At 53.1% G+C, this 17,138-nt stretch overlaps 1 protein-coding gene across 1 annotated transcript; it reads right to left on the reverse strand.

Annotated features, from left to right (window-relative positions):
- Positions 1–1,516: 1,516 nt before the first annotated feature.
- Positions 1,517–4,152, reverse strand: LOC143156654 (tubulin beta-2 chain). The gene is made up of 4 exons (XM_076330468.1): positions 4,045–4,152; positions 3,424–3,532; positions 3,024–3,134; positions 1,517–2,810 (listed from the first exon to the last, which is right to left on the reverse strand). Exons 1-4 carry the CDS (start codon positions 4,099–4,101, stop codon positions 1,750–1,752), a joined length of 1,338 nt encoding a protein of 445 aa, XP_076186583.1. The 5' UTR covers positions 4,102–4,152; the 3' UTR covers positions 1,517–1,749.
- Positions 4,153–17,138: the final 12,986 nt, after the last annotated feature.

Here is a 17,138-nt window from a genome sequence, read left to right on the forward strand (position 1 = left end):
TACACCAGAAATGAAGCATATAGATGAGAGAAAAGCTTTAACAAGCGCCTGTTGTCCTGCACACCATCGTAGATCTCACTGTAGGATAATAAGCCCATCAGCAAAGGAACAGGGTACACTCAGAGCAGTGTCTGCAGGCAGCGGTCAATTAACAGAGCCAAAACAGGCAAGATATTAGTCATGCACAGTAGCTCCCTTTTAAGTCTTTATTCCAGTAGTGCCTTGCAAACGTTTTATTAAAGGATCACAAAAGAGGTCGCACACAGGTGGATACCAGCTCTTTCAGAGCAGTAAGGACCACAGTAGTTGTAGCATTGGTAGAAGTTCTCAAAGCAACACTTTTTTTAGTACAGGAGCACTCCCCTAAGTGGTGTTTAGGTGAACTAAGGACTAAGCTTACATACTGGGTAGCTGCTATACTCTGTGGGGGATTTTACTCTTGTTTTGTAGGAGTAAGAAAAGTCTCACAGGCCTTGTAACTACTGACAACAGCATTGTAGACTCACTCAGGATTCTTGCACCCTTTAAGCGTACGGCAACACAAATCCCCCCTCCCTCAGTGTAAGGAAGCCACACTTACCTTTGCAAAGATGCACAACAGGGTGCTGCTGCACTGCTCTCGCCTGCCTGGGTAGAGGTCCGTTTCCTGCTGCAGGGACCAAGAGCATCAAACAGCAGCAGCCCTGTAAACGCATAACTTGGATGTGGGAGACAGCTATTGTCAAGGTATCTACCCGAGTACTCCAAGATTGTAGGTATGCTCTGGGCAGCTGTTTGAGCCATGTTATCTAAAAATCGACCCATCACCTCTTATCTCCTAAAGGGAATTGATTGCCCTGAAGAGTCAACCCCTTTACACTTAAGGGCAGCTTAGTGGCTATTTTTGGGAAACACTCAAGAATTTTATGCCTGAAGAGAAAGTTCAGGTTCTTAATCAAGTTCAAGTTGTCTGCTAGTACAGACTCATGCTTCTCTGCATAGACTTTTCATATCTAGAGAGGAGGGTCAGGGGAGACAGGACAGCTCAGGACCAAGTCAAATCACAGGCAGCCACCCATATGCATGTACTGTAGGCCCTGGAACAAGTTAAATAAGAGCTGCAGAATGGCAGTGGGGAAGCCTGCAGCTATCCTGTCAAATCAGTTTTGACAGCTTGTAATGTGGAATTCGATACCTTCTCGCTGACCTCACTACCATGTATGTCCATAAATAGGAGTTGCAGGATTCTCAAGTGCAGTGTCCTGTTTCTATTAGTTAAGGCAGCTTTCTCCCCAACAATAGATTAGCTGTTAGACACAGGAGCGTCTAACAGTGAACCCTCAGTTTCCATAAATTAGCTACCATCTTAAGCTGAGCAACTGCAGTTTACTTGTGCTGCCACATTCATGGCCTGAGAAATCTTGTTTTATTGAGTTTAACCTTTCACTGAGGTTAAGGATTAAACTGAGAAGTAAAGTGACAGAAAACTACACGAGCTATTTTCTTAATCTAGAGAGAAATAAGGCAGAAGAGACAGTTTAGGACACAAAAAGCCTTTATGTTTGAGAAGTTAACCATTTCAACAGAAGACTCTGAAGTATTTTTGCAACTACTGTTACATTGGACAGTCAAGGATACAAAACTGCTGACAGAAGCAACAGTGGAGAGCACCAAATTAAAAAATGCATGCTTCAGCACAACTGCACAGATTCCTTCTCTCAATGAACACTTGCCTGTTCAGACTATACTTAACTCCTACCCATTTCAACTTTACGCTTCATCCTCCTCTCCTTCCTCTTCAAATTCCCCCTGCTCATCAGCAGTGGCATCCTGGTATTGCTGGTATTCAGAGACCAGGTCATTCATGTTGCTCTCGGCCTCCGTGAACTCCATTTCATCCATGCCCTCACCCGTGTACCAGTGCAAGAAAGCCTTGCGCCGGAACATGGCCGTGAACTGCTCCGAGATCCTCTTGAAGAGCTCCTGAATAGCCGTGCTGTTGCCAATGAAGGTGGCGGACATCTTGAGGCCGCGCGGGGGGATGTCGCAGACGGCCGTCTTCACGTTGTTGGGGATCCACTCCACAAAGTAGCTGCTGTTCTTGTTCTGCACGTTGAGCATCTGCTCGTCCACCTCCTTCATGGACATGCGGCCCCGGAAGATGGCGGCCACCGTCAGGTAGCGACCGTGGCGGGGGTCGCAGGCAGCCATCATGTTCTTGGAGTCGAACATCTGCTGCGTCAGCTCGGGCACCGTCAGGGCTCGGTACTGCTGGCTGCCGCGGCTGGTGAGAGGGGCGAAGCCCGGCATGAAGAAGTGCAGCCGGGGGAAAGGCACCATGTTGACCGCCAGCTTGCGCAGGTCGGCGTTCAGCTGGCCAGGGAAGCGAAGGCAGGTGGTCACGCCGCTCATGGTGGCCGACACCAGGTGGTTGAGGTCCCCGTACGTGGGAGTGGTCAGCTTCAGGGTGCGGAAGCAAATGTCATACAGGGCCTCGTTGTCAATGCAGTAGGTCTCGTCCGTGTTCTCCACCAGCTGGTGCACAGAGAGGGTGGCATTGTAGGGCTCCACCACCGTGTCCGACACCTTGGGGGAGGGCATGACGCTGAAGGTGTTCATGATGCGGTCGGGGTACTCCTCCCGGATCTTGCTGATGAGGAGGGTGCCCATCCCAGAGCCCGTGCCGCCACCCAGCGAGTGGGTCAACTGGAAGCCCTGGAGGCAGTCACAGCTCTCCGACTCCTTCCTCACCACATCCAGGACAGAGTCCACCAGCTCCGCGCCTTCCGTGTAGTGCCCCTTGGCCCAGTTGTTGCCAGCCCCGCTCTGACCTGGAGGGCGGACCAGAAGCAAGGTGCCCCGTTAGCGCCCCGGGGAGGAACAGAGATGATCCCACTTCTCCTGCCCCACGGGGTTCACCCCTCACTTCCATCCCCGCCGCGCTGTTGGGATTCAGGTCCCCCAGGTCGCTGGCATGCTCGCTCTGAGCCCGTGCTGTGCACAGAGCTCCCGCTTTGGGACGCCTCCATCCCACGCTCACTCACCAAAGACAAAGTTGTCGGGCCGGAAGATCTGTCCAAAGGGGCCGGAGCGCACGGAGTCCATCGTGCCGGGCTCCAGGTCCACCAGGATGGCACGGGGCACGTACTTGTTACCTGTGGGAGGAACCAGCACCAGCATTACAGCCCTGCAGCCAGCGTCACAGGAGCCCTGCTGCGCTCCCTTCCACCTCCCCGCAATTTGCTGCCCAGGATGCAGAGGGTGAGGGAATTTGGAAGGAGGTAGTTGGGGATGGGAACCCAAAGCAGCTGTTAAAGCTGTGTCAGAACGTTACCCACTGCGGGGAGGGCTGGGGCACAGCCCCCACAGCATGATGCACTGGGGACACCCTGCCTGTTCCCCCAGCGGCACCGGGCCCGGAAGGTCGTTACACAGGGGCGTTACCGGTGGCTTCATTGTAGTAGACGTTGATCCTCTCCAGCTGCAGGTCGCTGTCCCCGTGGTAGCTGCCCGTGGGGTCGATGCCGTGCTCATCGCTGATGACCTCCCAGAACTGCGGAGACCAGGGGAGGGACGCGGGGGGGGGGGGGGGGTCAGCGCCGCCACGCCCCGCCCCGCCCGCGCCCCCTGGCCAAAGCCCCGCGACGTGGCGCGCGAGGATTCGCCGCGCGTGGGGGCGGCCCCCGCCAGACGCATCCGTTACTGCGCCCGTCACACCCCCCCCACCGCCGTGAGGGGTGTGGCACCGGCTCGGCCCCCCCTTCCCTCCACCCGCCCGAGACCCCCGCAGCCCGCGTGGAGTGGATGGACGGCAGGGCTGCCCCCCTCCCAAGACGCACCACGCCCGCGCCGCGGAAGCCCCCCGCGAGGCGACAGCCGAGATCCCCCCCCGCACGGACCCTCCCGCGGCGGGGCGAGCCCGGCGATGCTTCCCAGCGAGAAGGGGGGCCCTCCCGGCAGCACTCTCCCCGGGACGCGCGGAGCCCGGCTGAGCGGGCACGGCACCACCCCGCGCCCGGCGCCGCCCCGGAGCCCCGGGCAGACGGCCAGGGCGCCGGCCCGTACCTTGGCGCCGATCTGGTTGCCGCACTGCCCGGCCTGGATGTGCACGATCTCACGCATGGTGCCGGTGTCCGCCGCTGCCCCGCCGATGCCGCCGCTGCCTTCGCCTCCCGCACTCGCCGCTGCGGCGGCCGCGCCCCGCGCCGCGCCTTAAATCGGGCGCCGCGCCCCGCCCCGCCGGTGACGTCATGCGGGAATGGCGCGGAGCCAATGGGCGCGCGGGGGCGTGGCGGGGCTGCGGCATCGTCTCCCGCAGCGGGGGGCGTGGCGTGGCACTGGGGGCGTGACCGGGGCGTGGCTCCGTGGGAGCGGCCGCCGCGCACCGGTGCCGCCGCTGACAGCGGGGACAAAGGCGCGGAGCGCGGCGGTGGGGCGGCCGCCCTGGGCCGGGGGATCAGCTCCTGGGGCCCTTTCCCCGGCCAGAGCCCCGCCCGCCCCGGGGCTTTGTTGGCCGCCCATGTGTGAACCGGCCCCGCCGCCGCGCTGCTGGCGGCCGCCGTCCCTCCGCCCTCCCGCGGCCGCCGCAGCCTTTTGTTCCCCGAGACGAGCAGCTTTCCCTGCCGCAGCAGCGGGCGTTGCCACGGGGGGGGGTGGGGTGGAGCCCGGCGGCTGCCACCGCCCCCGTCCCCCCGCCGGTGCCTCCGTTCAGACGGCGCCGGCGGGAGACTCCCCTCCCCGCGGGGGCGCCACGCACCCCCCGGCGTCACCAAGCGCCCCTGATTGCCGCCCCTCTGCCTGCACATGCCCGCGCCGGCGGTCAAGAGCCCCGCGCCCTGACCCGGTTCACCCACCCGCGGCAGGACGCGGGTGGGTTTCCCCCCAGCAGGGGCTGTGCCCTGCAACCTCTCGTCCGCCCACCCTGCCCTATATCCACCCGTCCCCCGAGCGATCCCTGCCTGCCGCTCCCCCGGCGCCGAGCTCAGCTTTTCTTTCTCCGCCTAAAAAGGTCGGATTTAGTTCCCGTAGCTGAGCCGGGAGCCGCTCTCTCCCGAAGCCACCGGCTCCGCGCTGTCCCCCCGTCCGGCTGCGGCCACCAGCGACCCTCAGCCAGACAATAGAGAACGCGGGTGCTGCCGCACGGGGCCCGGGGGCTTTGGGGGGGGCATTTTCCCTGAGCTCTGCAGCAATCGGGTCTCCCGCAAGCCCGCAGCACTCTGTCGCTTCGTTGCGGATTTACGCGTGGTGAGGGATGAAGAAAGGCGAGGAGCTGAAAGGGGGGGGCAAGGGAGGGTGGAACATGTGCGCCCCAGAGATGCTTTCCCCGGTTTATTTTCGAGCAGCCCGGTATGGCACCGCGGTCATTACCAGGGCCGCAGAGCCGGCGGGCAGGGCACACGCCCACGCCGCCGGAGGAGGAGGAGGAGGTCGGGGGGAGGAAGAGCGCGGAAGGGCGGCGCGCTCCGCGCCGCGCCCGGGGCCCTTTGGTGCGGTCGGCGCGGCGTGTCGGCTCCTCGTCGGTACCGCCTGCTTCACACCACGGTCCGTATGAGCGTGTGCGGCGACGGGAGGGTGCGGCTGCCCCGAGAGACTGCCCAGAGCCCCGGCAAGCGCAGGCAGGCTCCCCGCTGCCAGCGCCGGGCGGTACCCCACTAAACCCGGTTTTAGTGACCCGCTATTTTAAGGCTGCAGCTATTCGAGAGGTACAGATAAAGGTTCGTCACCGTTTCCAGCACATATTTCTTCAACATGCTCTTTCCTTTGTTCTATCCATGTGCCGATCCCCCTCGTCTTTCTAACCTCGTTTATGCAGATCGATACCCCTGCCCGTGGATCACTCTAGATCTGGTTTTACATTCCTCCAAGGCAATCTGCGGAACAACCCGGGTTCGTCTGATTGATATGCCAAAGCATCCGCACCTTTCTTTTGTTCGCCTTACGGGGAGAAGGCATCCCAGCTCCAAAAGGGGATGCTGGAAAATACACTCTCAGGTTTGTCTCTCTGTCGTGATTTTGAGAAAAATAAATCTGATCCCTTGCTCTCCCTGTAAAATCTGTTTTTACTGGTCTAAGCCAGGAGCAATTTAATTATTTGGTTGACTACGCTTTGCAAACAATGTGTAGCTTTAATTCCAAGCGAACATTTTTTGTGGCATGTTAACTGCATAATCAACATCCACATCTATAATTACTCGTTTAAAAATAACTTGCAGATTAGCAACTCCAGTGGACCACTGACCGCTTCAGGTAACGATTCAAAGTAGTGCCAGTCTTTCCCATGGCTGCGGTGGGTGTGCTCCTGAAAACGCTGTCGCAGCAAAACTCGGTTACAGCAGAGCTGGTGCAAAACACAGGTACCGTGAGTGCTCGCTACTATGATTTCCAAGTATTCTGCATATTGTACAGTGCATATGAGTTATTTGCTAGAAGAATTATTGACATTTCAGCACAAAAGGGTGTAGCTGATTTTACACATCCTCCATACCTACGTTAAGCTCATTCCTAACAGCTTGAAGCTTCAAAGGAAGCCATTTTAAAATCCAATTCAAGGAAAAGAGATTATTAACACCGCAATAAAGAAACCCACCCCAACTGCTTTACCTTAAAATAAATTAATTCACGTTTTTGAAGGGGGGGGAGGTTCAAGTGTATCTTCTGTATAGAACTTGTTGAGACTGGAAGAAAAAAACCAACATAAAATGTCGATTTCTAAAATAAACAGCTGCATTACTGGGGGATGAGGGAGGAAATCCAGGTCTAGCTTTTTTGCAGACCCTGGACAAGACCCTTTAAAAGGTGAACAGCAGCCATTCAGATAACTTCAGGAGACTTCAGACAAGGTCCGGCTTAACTCGAAGGTAAGCATTTGAAAGAGAGGGTTTCCCAAAGGTTCGGCGTAGCTCACTGCAAATAACTTGCTGGGAAATGAACTGTTCAGCTGTTAGCTGCCGGTGCCTCTCTCTCCCCTCTCTGTATTTGCCTCACATCGGTGTGTCTGTCAGCGCAGCCCCTGCCCCAGCCCCGGGGCCGGCCCTGGCTGGATTCCTCCATCCCCAGTCTCCCCGGCAACCGGCCCTCCCCGGCTGAAACGAGCTGCACAAAAAAGAAAGGAACAAAAAAACCCTGCAACATTTTCACTCGCCCGGCCGATTTCCCAGGGTGTAAAAGCAGCGCGGCTATGGGAGCGCAGAAACGGCGGCAGGGCGGGTGAAATGCTGGCTCACGGGGTTATTCCACAGCCATCCTCGCCAGACATACAAGAGGAGGAATAACATGACCTCAGTCAAGAGTTTGTTCAATGAAGCTCAGAGGATCAACCCAGTTTTAGCCAATGTATCCTCTCCCCCCTCGCTTCCACGCTTCCCATCCTCCCAGCTACAAGGTTGGGTGTGATCACCGCCAGAGCCTCTGCCTTAAGCTACTGAAGCGGTCACTGATGAAAGTCGCGACTCCCTTGCAGGATGCAGGAGGTTGCAACAGCCAGCTAACAAAAGCCCAAGGGAAGGACTCGGTTGTTTTACTTTATAATAGGAAATATATGCGTTTGTGTGTTGTACTGCGGCAGAGTTTGTGGGTCATTAGTAGGTTTTTCCTAAAGAGAAGCTTGCTTTTCCTTTCAGAAAACATGCGCCCGTCCCATGGCTCAGCATCCCATTTCATGGGTCACGTCCCTGCCTGTGGCTCCTCTCAGAAGGACGTGAATGACTTAAAGACCTTGAAGTTATGCCCAAACTCCCAAGAGTGGCACCTAAGCTTTCCATATCTTGAGGGGGGGATGCTGTAGTATATTAAAATGAGAAAGAAGTTTGGACTCTTGCAAGTTGAGGTCCTACACCACAGACCAAGCTAGACAGTAGATGACCTGCGTCTAGTGCGGCTCATTAGGTCATTTAGGGCAAACCAACACTTTGCTCCTCAGCGTGCATCATCGTAACTCAGAGGAGGGCCAGGCAGGGGCAGGCCGGGAGGACCCTGGGTACATTTGGGAGGAATTCAGGGTGGTGCCAATGCAGAGGGAATATTTTGTATCTATGCAAACAAAATATTTGTTGTTGGTCTCCATTTCTCCAGGCCTTCTTGGTTTTTGCAGATGGGTTGTTCGGAGGCAATACCAGTGGCTGGACCAACCTGTGCCAGCTGGTGGGAAAGGACAAGAAGCAGACAAGGCTGGTAGCAGCCATGACTGTGTGCTAACTGTGACCCTCGGTAGCCTTGACCCCAACGAAAGTCCTGGCTGTAACACGGCCCAGCTGCACAGCCTCTGCCCAAGCGCTCCAGAAAATTGCTAAGCTATGGGAAAGTCAGCAGCGCAGCACCACGCCCGATAAGAAAAGGTACAACTGCAGGTGGAGATAGGATTATAGGACCATGATCATCAGTAGCTCAAGGACAGGGGAGGATCAACACCAGCACGGAAAGCTGTGAGACCCTAAAGGAAGAAAACAGGGAGGTGGCAGAAAACTGCAGCGCGTCAATGCTGAGGACACATTCATGGGAGCAGCAGAGGCCAGCCCGCCTCCCCCTGCCCGCACCTGCCCGGCCAGCACACCGGCGGCTGTCTCTGCCCATTGGTGCAACGCTTAAACCCCAGAGCTCATCAAAGCTGAGCTGCCTTCAGGCCGCGATACCCAGGATCGATGGTGGTGTGTGCCCGAGTGCCCAGCGGGATGCACAGGCAGCGAGGGGCGGCCACACCATCGGCAGCGGCCCCACACCAGCCCAGCTGCTGGGTGGGCTCTGGTCACCCAACAAGCGGGCGAGGCTCGGGCCGTGGCCATGCTGTACCTGTAGCCCCCAGGCCCACCCGGGCAGCGCCCCAGGGGAGCAGGGGCACCCCTCTGGTGCTGCCACGCTTGCCAGAGGGCCCCGGGGCTGGGGCTGCTGCCCCGTGGCCCCCAGTGGTGCTGCCCATCCTGGGGTGTCCCTGACCGTGGCAGGGATGAAGCCGGGGTCTGCTGGTGCAGCCATCGGGGTCTGCTGGTGCAGCCATCTGGGTCTGCTATGCATCCTCCCCGCAACTGGCTTCAACCAGATCACGGGATTATTTTTTTCTCTTTTACTGCTGCTACAAACCACTGTTTCCATCAATTAGTTAAAAATTTGTGAATGTTTCAGTTTTCCTGAGAGCACCTACATGCTCGCCAGTTACTCATTATTAGACAAGCTGAGGATTGCTCTCACGAAACAACAGCCAGAGCAAGGCTGTTGGCCAGAACCCCACTCGGCACTCTTGGAAAGGAAAACCCCCAGCCTCAGATTAAGGATTCTCACTGCAGCACCTTGTCAGCACAAATTACAGCAGTAAGGAATCCCAACGGAGGCTCTGAGGGTCACACTGGCATCACACGGCACCTTTCATGTGCACAGCGGCATGTACCATGAATTCAGTCCCCGCTAGCACATGCTGGATCCATCACAGTGTTATTTCTTGTTTAATCTCACTCATACTAAGGCTTACAGGTATGCCCTTATATAAGTAAATAATAATAATTCAAGCATCTAATAATGTCTCCAACCATATTTAACAGACGAGAATATAAAACACAGAAGTGCAAAGGAAAGATGAAAAATGGTTTCCCTAATTAGGAAATTATTGAACAACGAGTAGCAAAGAGCGGGTAGGAGGCAAAGGGCAGTTTTCCTGCGATCGGGTGAGAGTGCTGATGAGAAATTGATCCGCTCTCTAACAAATCTGCTTGCCTGGCCCCCGAACATGGCAAGATGCTGTACGGATGCTGGGGTCCCCTAACCAATGATGGGAAGGCATTTTGATTCCGGTGTGCTCTGCTCTCCAGCATAAATATTAATAAGGTTTCAGCCTCCGTGCTGGTGCTGATGCAGCTGTTTCTACATTCAAGTGGAACAAATTCAGTAAATGCAAAAGAGCAAGGCATGAAAGAAAATATTCACTTGCTCATCTGAGTTATTCTTGAAATGTGGTCTTGGTCCTTTCTTTCCTAACCAGGGTTTTTTTACGTGTTTGGGCTGAACTGAGATCGGGCAAATTTGCATCGTTTGAGGACCTCGTTGCAAATAGCGGTGTCAGAGGGTGAATCCACTGTCGGACCCTCATTTGCGGTCCTCAGGTCAGAATCTGGTCCCGCAGTGATACAGAAGCCACATGCCTAGCGAACGCTCATTTTTGCTTTGATCCTTCTTGGTTAAACATTTTTTCTTTCCACCCCAAGGACTCATCCTTGAAACCCTGATAGCAACACGCTGCCCTGCATCGTTACCACGTCGAGCTTCTACTGCATCCGTTGCCTCGCTCGGCCAGCTAGGATTTGGTACATCAGGAGTCTTTGTATCCGGATTGAACAAAGCATTTTTTTCAAGGTCTTCTGCCACCACCCTGCTCTCTCCTCCCTGCAGTAATAGTGCGGCTGGCAGCGCTGCTTGCTGCAAGGAAGAGTGTGCTTGTCAACTCGTTAACACTTTCTTTTTCCCTTTGCAAAAGGCATGGCTGTGCAAATGAATTGTAAAGATCTTATCAGGCAGCTGCTGTGGCTGCACTCGGGTGCCTCTGATACCCATCTTTCAGAAGATTGGAAAGAAAACAAATACAATTTTGAAGGCTGAAAAAAAAAAATATGGCCCCAGATCACTCACATGTATATTAAATCTCTGGCTTAGTGGAAAAGAAAATGACTGTTTGGAAAAATTTCTCTCTCCCCAGCATCAGTCGCCCTCCCGTGTTGGGCCGGAGGTAGATGGTCTGGGTGCCAAGGGCCCGCAGCTGAGAAAAGCAGGATTTGGGGGAGCTGCACAGGGCTCTGGTGCGCTGTCAGTACAGCGGTACAACCTCTCTCCTGATGGCAGGACTTACACAAAGGCTTTGATCATCTGGTTTATTAAAGCTGGAAGCATCCTCGCCAAGCTAGAACCGGCGGCAGAGAGGAAAACAGTTTCCAGCCCTTCCTTCCCCCGGTACTTTAAAGGAATCCCTGCCGCTGGGATTGCAGCGATGGGGAAAAGGTGGCAAAATTGGGGTGTGGTGACACGGGGCTGCTGTGCCGGCGCTGCCGTTGTCACTCGGGGTGCGCAGGGTAGGTGGGTGGCAGGCGCTTATAGGGGAGCGCAGGGGAGGGAGTCAATCTGCGCCCGTGGAGCCGCACGGGTTTTACAGGCTGAAGCCTCATCTTCGCATGGGTGGGGATGCAGGTACGTGAGCAAGGCCTCCAGCAGTAACTCAGGAGCCCAAACTGCTGCGTTTTGGACGACTGCTAAGCGAAGTTCATCGTTACAAGCTTTATCTTCAGCTCACAGGAGCTAGCAGGTGCTTTTTCAACTGATTTCTGTAGGGGCTGGCTCAGATCCTGACTCTATTAAAGGAAGGTATCACTCCCAAATGCCATGAATTCCTTTGTCCTTTTTTCTCCTTCTATTTTCCCATTTATGGTTCGCTACAGGATTCGGGGATAATTTTCACCTGATTTGTGTTTGCCTCATGAGAAACACATAACAAATGTCCCTTTATGGGACTTGATGCATACAGGAGCCTTTCAATCCCGGGGAAGGCCACCATCCGTCCCAGGACTCTGTAACAACAGCAGCAACAGCGCCTGGTACCGGCTTTTTCAAACATCAAGCGGAAAAGGGAGATGATTTCTCATGCTTTCCGACAGGCAGCAGGGAAGGATGTTTTTCAGTTGCTGTTCAAGGGCGGGACACAGACTTTTTGAAGACGCAGCTTCAGCCTGTCGGGATCCTACTTGACTTTGAAAATACAGCGAAGGAACTCTGATAACAATTTCCTAGGGTAGTATGTTCTGACAGCGTAACTATTCTGTCTGTTCTGTTGTCATGCAAATAAGCAACACACCCATCTTTGGATACTAGTGCTAAGTATTATTTTAAATTTTTTTAACTCCAGAGATTGGAGACAGGTCACTGAAGTGATGTTTGTGAAAGTTATATTCTGTGTAATCATCAATAACGTCAGATACACTGATTTGGTGGCAGCAGTAGCTGTTTGACATACTTCTGCTAGGAAATCAAATACATCCCTGATCTAAATTGTGCTGTTCAAGAACTCTACTATGAACTTGGAGACCCTGGCCCGAACAGCCATATCCTTAATGGATCAGACAATACTGGGCTGCTCTCTAGTAACGTACAGGTACTAAGCTACTGTTTAGGATATTTACTCTTTCTGCTAAACCCCTGTATTCAACAGAGCAGGAAGAAAAAGCCAAGAAAAAAGGCTGGCTTGAGCTAAGCCACCTCTGGGCGAACACTTGAGGGCTGCTAAGGGACAATGCCAGGCCTGTTGGCTTTGCTGCTTGTCCAGGGAGGAGGAAGACAAACAATCAAAGCTGATTTTGTCCAGCTGGATTTGCTTGAACATGGAAAAATCAAAAGGCCGTGGTATTACTTTACAAAGTTATGAAAGAGAGCGGCTGTTTGGAGCACCGGACTGAGAGGCAGGCACTTGCTGGCATGCTTGAGAGAGGGAGAGGCTGTGTGCAGACGTGTCCGGTCAGACCTGCAGGCTAAGGGACTCTGTTGACAGAGACTATTAAGCCCAAGGCCCAGCCTAAGGAGGAAAAGAAGATTCATGGAAATTCTGGCATCAGCAAAGGGAAAGTACCCAGAGGGATGGGGAAGAGACCAGAAGTGCAGCAAGCCCTACAACCATGACAAAAACAAACTATCTGTCAAAAAAAGGAATTTATTCCCCTCCCCAAGCAGCCTGAATCTTGGTCAAACCTTTGTTTATGTGGCTGCCAGCACTGCATGTTGAATCAGTGATTTCCACAGCTAAGAACGTAACTCTTTGCAACCTGAGCAGACGAGTCAGCCCTTGAGTCAGTAGCAGACTGGCATCCCCTCTGGTTCAGGCACACAACGTACCCTGTGCATGTTACGTACCCCAGCCTTGCGTCCCACTAGGTGACCCAGGGACAGAAAAATTAGCAGGATCCATCAGGTGTGTTGTATGTCCTGTGGGATCTAGTCACTGAGTTGAGCAATATAAGGGAAAACATTTTTCAATACTATCTCATTTTTTTTCTTCCCTTCTGAGCCTTTCAGAAGCTCATTTCCATTAGGCTTTCACGCCTGTTCCCTTCCCTGTCAGGTCACAGGTATGTAATAGCTCATTGCACCTGCAGACCTCACTACACTGCTGGCTTTTATGCACCAGAGTGGGTGTTTGTAAGCTGCTTCAGCATTCTCCACCGTGAAGTGGTCTATCTGCATATAAAATATGATTTCCAGTTGACTGCATAAACCTCTTCTTGCCCCTGAGAGGAGCGATGAGTCACTCCGTGTTAGTGCCTCCCGTCCAGCAGCTATGAACCCACATGTCTCAAATGTTCCAACAGACCTAAGTCAAGTTCCTCCAGTGACTCATATAACAAAAAAAGGAAAACGTCTCATTCGATAATGGCAGAAATTTAGTCTGGGCTCACAAAAGCCCTTACGAGCTGTGTGTTACACAGACTTTCATTCAGCTGCAGGGAGATAGGCAAGGGTTATTGTACTCTTCCAGTCTGCTGAGGGGTGAAATAAAGCAGAGTAGAAGGGATTTGCACAAGGTCACCATGCCAGTCGGGCACAAAACCTAACCGCCCCAATTTCTAGTCCAACATGCGGCACAGTGGATCACGGCAAGGTGCCCATCAGAGAATCACCATGCCACGTGCATCCCAGGCCTCATCCCACCCAGGGGGAGAAAATCCCAACAGCTGAGGTTACAAAAATCCATAAAAAAGAGGAGGGTTTTCCTCAAGGGAAAAAGCTGGTACCTTAAGTCTTTTGGAAATCAGGAACTGGATTTCCTCGGAGCAATGCCTGCCTAGGTACCAATAGATGCACTGAGGAGTTATTATAGCAGTTCTGCTAACGCCATCATAGCAGCTCTTGGAGACGTGGAATTGCTTGTACATCTACATTTTGCATTTGCTTATGGGTGCTTTTTCAGACAGGTTTTTTTTTTTTGGGGGGGGGAGCAGGGGCTGGCCTTGATATTGCTTTGGATCGTGAGATTCATAGCATGAATTTGGTGCAATCCCCTTGCAGATCTCTTTAACTGTGATTTTCATAAAAGTTCACCACTCTGATTCCCCCATTTTCTGCAACTCTTTAAAAGTTCCAGCCTAGATCCTCTTCCTAGCTCTTTTCTGGGACCATAAGTCGGGCTGATCAACACTTGACGAAGTGTTTTGAGCCCTCAGGTTAAGAAAGCGCTGTGGCCATGGTTACATGTTTCAGGAGCAGTTTCCTATCACAGCCAAACAAACATCCCATGCCAGGATCCCAGGAATAGTTTCTGACCAGTTTGGTTCCCCAGACTGACTCATCATCGTATCAGATAAGCGCTAGAAAGCAGGACTGGGGCAGCCCCACCCAAAATTCTTTTAGATGGCCACAGCACCACAGCCGTGGTGATAGTACAGTGTAAGCAGAGACACTTCTCCTTTTCTTGCTTGCCCGTGCTTGCCTGATGCTGCCCTCCATGATGCCACCACAAGTATTTGAGCGGTAGCACAGCAAGCTAGATCAGAGGACTGATCCAGCTGAGGAAAACAACCCAATGATGACAAAAAAAGGAAGTATTTTTTCAGCTCCTTGGGTGCCCCGATGGCACAGGGAGAGAAAAGGATGCCTTCAGCCACCAGTGCCACTGAGGGAAGTCTACATACAACAAGCCTCCAAGTCTCGACACAAAGTGGGCCCCCGAAAGCCTGGGGCTGCAGCACAGCTACTGTTGCAGCAGCCTGGTACCACAAAGCCTCACCGGAGCGGCTGGAAGGCTTCATTTGGCTTTATCGAGTGGTCATTTACTCTTCTGCAAAAGGACAACAAATCAAGAAAACCAGCATGTCCTGAGGCATCAACAGAGGGTTCGCTGACACACACTAGTGGTCAACTGCTTTCTCATGTGTCAAATTCACACTTTATTCATGCAGGAGCAAAAGCGCAGAATGCATTTTGGAATCAGAAAACATTTGCTTCTCTCGGTGACATCCCAGTTCATAACTATGTGCTTTACATCTCTTAACTCCTCAGCTACCAGGAAGAAGATTTACTCCTGGCTTAAAACTGTACTGAAGGGGAGAGGATGAGCGGTAAAAATCAGGGTTTAGGATCTAGTAAATCTTGTGGGCAACCTAACTTTTGGAGAAGAACAAGGAGCATAGAAGTACATACCTTTAAATCACATCTCCTGGAGCTTGGATCTCATCCGAGCAGCAATATACATACGCATCCTTATACACAGGCAGTGCTTTTGCTGCAGTATCTTTGCTTTAACATTAGTTTGCTATCCAGTGTCTCACTGCAGCTGAGGCTCATTGTAGCCTCATACCTGACAAATAAGGCAGACTAATGGTCGCTGCTTTCACGGCCAGAGAAAAAAAGATGAGAGCGTTAAAGGAAACACAAGAGGTTCCATACACTGCTGGAGCGCTTTCCCCTCTCATTTTGCAGGGGCTCTGATGGCCTTGCAGCACTGTAATTAGGAAATTCATTTCACACTTGATGGTCTGGTTCTGCACAGCTCCACTCAGTCTTCACACCTGCATGGCAAATAAAAATGCTTACTCAGCACGTTACTTGCTAGATGAATGTTCTTCCTCTTCTGAGCTTAAACAAGGATTTAGCATGATCTACAGATAGCAGCTACATTTCACAGAAAAGCATTAAATATTAGAACTGCTCATGTGCAGAGGAACCCTGTGACTTACCTTCAGAAGCCTGCAGGGCTTAGGATCCCAAGGAAAGCTACAAGCACTTTGGAGAAGACTCCTGATGAGAAGAGAAACAGATCAGAGCATGATGAAATAGGGGCAGTCCCCCCCCCAGGGAGGAGCAAACTTGTAGACAGCCTTGGAAGCAACACAAGAAACTTGTACTTGATGTGGAAAGACAAGGGAAGAAAACGATACTCTTATTTCAATCCGGCAGATCATTTAAACATAGGTTTAGCACGCAAGGAGGCCCAACCCAAACTTCTACTTGGTGGGAAGAGACACGCTGGGCTAGAACTTTGTTAGAGCACATCCTCCACTGGGGCTCCACTGCAGAAGCCAACTCTGTGCCGGCATAGCAGAGAAACTGGCTCTGAACACGTAAAAAAGGATTTGCCTACATGAATAAATCTGTCTGCAAAGCTGTGCACGTTTTACCTTTCACCATAAACCCCCTTGGAGTCAATGGAAATTGGTCAGGAGGGGATGCTTCTCACTCAAAAGAGACATCTAAAGCAGCTCAGCTGAACTATGCCCTAAAATTGCCTGCTTCTCTCCCCTGATCAAGCGAGCCAGGGGCAAATCTCCTCCATGACCCACAGGTGTGTAACCACAGGAATCTCACCACCACCACCTGTGTGGCCCCCAGCAGATATTTTATCCAGTGCCTAGATTTTTATTTCTGCAGTGCTCCCAGCCTGTGATAGCTTTCCCTGTTTTCGCTGACGGCCTTACCCTCCCGCAGAGTGCAGAGCGAACCCGCAGTCGCAACAAGCAGAGAGAGGAATGTGACGCAGAGGGAAGCGTTTGGTGCACGCAGCCAGCACTTGCCCGCTTCCAAGGTAGCTTTTGTCACCTATTTGCCTGCCTGATCTCCGCAGTTGTCACAGGCTAAGTGTCAGTTTGCAACAGGCAAACTCTCCCTGGGACAGGGAGAGGCTGATTTTTGAGCCCCAACACAAGCCCCAGCCTCCGCACATACTAACTTTGCGGGAGGCCAACCCATGCGGAGGCAAAGGGTTGGGACAGGTTGAGGAGCAGGGGCACGGGGGAGAGCTGGGGACCGGCACAAGCCTGACGCCGCCTCAGCAGCGAGGCGGGGGACAGGCGTAGCCGGAGTCTGCCACCATACATCCCATAATGCTTTGTGCAAGCAGCAAGTGACAAATGTAGGGCAGAGGAGGTGGCCTGCGACACCCCCCCCCCTCCGAGCTGATCCTGTTCCGTGGGATGTCGGGGTATGGCAGCTGAGCAGGGCTTAGCTGCCTCCCGGGATTTGGTGTCGATGCGGCAGCACGGGCAGAAATTAGCAGGGCTGAGGATTTTGTCTTTTGGCAGATGCCAGAAGAACCGGAGCAGCTTAGGGAAGAAAAGTGATGACCAGTTGGGTTTTCCCCCTGTTTCTTCAACGTGAAAATGAAGTTTTAGAATTTGGAAATGGAAATTTTGATTTCTAGAAATATGTAC

Source organism: Aptenodytes patagonicus, chromosome 2 (assembly GCF_965638725.1).
Source record: "Aptenodytes patagonicus chromosome 2, bAptPat1.pri.cur, whole genome shotgun sequence".
In the NCBI taxonomy this organism is placed as follows: Eukaryota; Metazoa; Chordata; class Aves; order Sphenisciformes; family Spheniscidae; genus Aptenodytes; species Aptenodytes patagonicus.

What these genes read in the sequence shown, in the direction of transcription:
- LOC143156654 (XM_076330468.1), bottom strand. Translation starts at nt 4,101, where the DNA reads ATGCGTGAGATCGTGCACATCCAGGCCGGGCAGTGCGGCAACCAGATC. An exon ending in CTACTACAATGAAGCCACCG is followed by an intron (nt 3,135 to 3,423) that starts GTAACGCCCCTG and finishes TTCCTCCCACAG; the next exon opens with GTAACAAGTACGTGCCCCGT. An exon ending in GCCCGACAACTTTGTCTTTG is followed by an intron (nt 2,811 to 3,023) that starts GTGAGTGAGCGT and finishes TCCGCCCTCCAG; the next exon opens with GTCAGAGCGGGGCTGGCAAC.